The sequence below is a fragment of the Sinocyclocheilus grahami genome, unplaced genomic scaffold (genome assembly GCF_001515645.1).
Source record: "Sinocyclocheilus grahami isolate Dianchi unplaced genomic scaffold, SAMN03320097.WGS_v1.1 scaffold87.1, whole genome shotgun sequence".
Classification (NCBI taxonomy): Eukaryota; Metazoa; Chordata; class Actinopteri; order Cypriniformes; family Cyprinidae; genus Sinocyclocheilus; species Sinocyclocheilus grahami.
This window is the reverse complement of record NW_015505266.1, coordinates 314,784-318,626: the sequence shown is the minus strand read 5'-3', so window position 1 is coordinate 318,626 and position 3,843 is coordinate 314,784. Positions and strand designations below refer to the sequence as shown.

General features: G+C 40.3%; 1 protein-coding gene across 1 annotated transcript; it reads right to left on the bottom strand.

The window, feature by feature from the left end:
- Positions 1 to 22: 22 nt before the first annotated feature.
- Positions 23 to 1,215, bottom strand: LOC107587000 (uncharacterized). The gene has a single exon (XM_016274589.1). It carries the CDS (start codon positions 796 to 798, stop codon positions 163 to 165), a length of 636 nt encoding a protein of 211 aa, XP_016130075.1. The 5' UTR covers positions 799 to 1,215; the 3' UTR covers positions 23 to 162.
- Positions 1,216 to 3,843: the final 2,628 nt, after the last annotated feature.

The window sequence follows — 3,843 nt, the reverse complement described above, 5'->3', positions numbered from 1 at the left end:
CCCCAATTTGGCCCCCCCCCCCCCCCCCCCCAATCGTAACACATCACAGAACAAACAAACAAACAAAGAAATGCCTCTCACGTTGCAATCAACAGATTTAGTTGTTAAAAAGAGTTCAGAAAACCACCGAAGTGATGTAAACATGTTACCTGTGGCAGGTGTCTAAATACATGGTGCCACAGTGTCACAGAATTCTTTGAAGTCCCTTTGCATGAAGTCTTCGCTTTGCATCATATCGTCTTCCGATGGGAAATACTGCATGCTTTCCTCTTGATTGAAGCTGAAGAAGGAAAACGGCTGGCATTGGTTCATCTGTCGAGCGTAAAATGTGGGTGGCGAAGGCAGATCTGGACTGTCCAAAAGTGCGCCTCTAGCGTTCTCCAGAACGCCCAGGTACGAGTCCATATCCGCAAAGTCCATTTCGCAGTCGGACCCGCTGTCGGTGCCAACAGAGTCCGGTCGCATGTGCATCATCTGGTATTTCTCGTGCATGAGGAACTGGTTGGTGTTCCTGGGCGCTCTCATGCCAGGCGCTCGGTTGCCTTGAACATTGGCAGGACGCAATGAGACCAGAGTGCCAGACCACCGAGACAATCTTGCTCGATTTCTGCGCATTTCTGGATAGTGCGCCCTTCTTCCTGGCCTCTTTCCCCATTTGTGCCACTTCTGTTTAGCGCCGCCATTGGTTCTCCTCGACTCGCTCTTGGGTTTCTCCGTCTCCTTGATGGAGGGTCTGTTGCTGTAGACCTCCCATTGGCATATCATGCCCCTTCCGCACATTTTCTCAGCGTCTAGCATCAGATGTAGTGCGCTCTCACATAATCTGGAGGGCAACAAAGGCTGTTTCTTCTCCTCGCTTAGGGGTTTTGGTTAGTCGTGCCTTTCTACACGATTCACCCCCTCGGTCGTCTACCTTTTTACAATCTTTTCCGATTTTTTCTTTGTCACTGGCTTTAGATGGCACATAGCCTGGCGCAGTGCCCTCTGTGTAGGCAGCTTGACGCGCGTGTGGCTCTGATCTGAGATCAGTCACACCCCTCCTCAGCTTTTCCGAGTAACCAGTGGTTTTTTTTGCTTAAGATTAAAAGCAGAATCGTTGTCTAAATGTCTGAGGAGTGCAAAAATATGTTTGTAGTTTGCTTTACTTTGAATAAGTGCCAACAAACTATGTTTTCTCTCCGTCTCAGACAAGCGTCGATCTCGAAGTGACAGTTGACATCTACAGAAATCCGCGTCTAGTGGGATATTTATAGTGTTGGGGCGCGTCAAACTGCTTCGAAGGGATAGGGGCGTTTCATTCTTTCTTGAGGTGAAGTATTTCAAATATGACTACAGTTTTATCTAACAACATCATATATGTGCTCATGTAGATTTATATTTCATATGCTTTAAAACAGAGATCTCCTTTTACGTGAAGAGCAGCAACAACGCCGTTTTTCGTAATGCAAAAACTCGACCCCTCCGAGAACAGAATGGTTTGTTCCATCTCGTCTCCGCAGCTGCTTTTCCAGGATCAGTTTTTTCAGCCTTAATCCGCGTCTCTTTCATATATGGTCAAGAAAGCACAACTGCCCTTAGATCAGCTGAGAGACGACACCACGACAAAGAGCGTGAATACGTGATGTATGTGAAAGATGTGGTTGTTATCTCGTAGTAGAAATGTTTATTTCTCAGTTCAGTTTTAGGCTTATACGAAGACGCACGCTCGATTACCTTATGAAATGTACTATAAATGTGTACAAACTCAATTTCTGTTTATTTATCCATGATATGACTAAGGTTTTCCGTCGATGTGGCATTTGTTTAATCAAGTCTAAAAGCGAATGATTGAGCCGCCTGAGCGATTATTATTTTAGCGGAGACGCGCAAACAATAAAAATGCTTACTTGACATAACCGCATATAAACACACCTGCCATTGTGCTGGAAGAAGTGACACTTTTCCCATTCAACCAGCCTCGAATAACCTTTGAATAACAATTAAAGAGGTATATGTTGCTTAAACATTAGTAATGAGTTGCACCCACTGATCTATATATAATGATAATCTCTATTATAGATCAGTGGTTGCACTGCTTTGCTGTATTAAAAAACGAGAATAAAGAACCGTGCAAAAGATGGTTGCCTTCATAAGACAGCCTGACTTGAATAAATAAACAAATAAATGAACGAGTGAATGCATTATATATGCTTTCACGAGTAGCGGGAAAGTAGTGAGGAATGAATGAACTCTAGATGGATAGATAGATAGAAAGTAAGCCTACATATAAGCCTATTTTAACTCCCAGCAAACAGAACTTGCCCCTAAGTTTCTGTTCCCATATGGTTTTTTGAAAGGAACCAAATAAGAACGTTTGTAGGAACCAGAACATTACCGAACATTCGGAAAACCAAAATTTGTGATTTGTGTTCAATGAGGTTTACCAACCCTCCATTGTTACTGAATTTACATATGGGAGCCTATTTACTTACACTGTAAAAAATGATTTCACGAGTAGCGGGAAAGTAGTGAGGAATGAATGAACTCTAGATGGATAGATAGATAGAAAGTAAGCCTACATATAAGTCTATTTTAACTCCCAGCAAACAGAACTTGCCCCTAAGTTTCTGTTCCCATATGGTTTTTGAAAGGAACCAAATAAGAACGTTTGTAGGAACCAGAACATTACAGAACATTCGGAAAACCAAAATTTGTGATTTGTGTTCAATGGGGTTTACCAACCCTCCATTGTTACAGAATTTACATATGGGAGCCTATTTATTTACACTGTAAAAAATTACTGTGAATTTAACGGTAAAAGTCTGTAAAAATGCTACAGTAAAAATCTGTTAAATGGTTAACGGTAAATTCCCCTACTATATACGGTGAAAAACTGTATTGGACATTACATGTATTGGACATTAATTTTACGGTAGTATACCGTTTTTGGAAGAATTCCCTGCGTTACATTTCTAATTTAATGTCTTTTGTTGAAATAACTATGTTTCTTCTTAATTTTTTCTTATCAGTTTTCTATATTAGGGTTGTGTGTTACACCTAATGTTGGTAAATGAATGTTTATTGCATTATTTCAGTTTCATGTGTGTTACCGTGATGGTGTTTAGTGTCTGTGTGAATGACACGGTGCAGCTTCTATATATGTTAATATTTAAAAGCTGCTTGTGATGGGTTTTAGTTCATCATGTGACTTTCTCATCACTACCTGCATTTGGTGGTCATCAGTGTATTACAAAGGTGCAAAACAGATTTCAGTACTTCAATAGGTTGGTGTATTAACATTATATCAGTCAATGAAATTACAGTATTTAACTGTTAATTCGATAATAACCGATAATTTGTTTACTTTATATACATACAGTATCTCACAGAAGTATATATACATACAGTATCTCACAGAAGTGAGTACACCCCTCTGAAATATCAGCAGATAAAGTGGGATTTAGGGTAAAAACTGATGTAGGCTACTTGCAATATAGTCTAACACATCAAAAACCTATAGCAATAGCCATAGTACTGTAGACATTTGTAGTGAACTTTACTTTGAATATGTAGATAGTCATATATTAAAATAAAACATTGAGCACGCATACAGTACATACATTTACAGTATGCAATTAATCCTTACATAGGGTGGACTGCAGAGTCAAGTGTCATGGAGGTAGGAAGACACAATGAGAGAGACACCCTGATACAGATGCTGCCAGTTTCTTAATATCGTGGATCTAATTAACTATTAATTAACTCTTTGGATAGGAGGAACCTGTGCCTGTGTCACACACACACACACACACACACACACACACACACACACACAGAGAGAGAGAGAGAGAGAGAGAGAGAGAG

Coding starts and splice junctions, on each gene's coding strand:
- LOC107587000 (XM_016274589.1), bottom strand. CDS start 798: ATGCTAGACGCTGAGAAAATGTGCGGAAGGGGCATGATATGCCAATGG.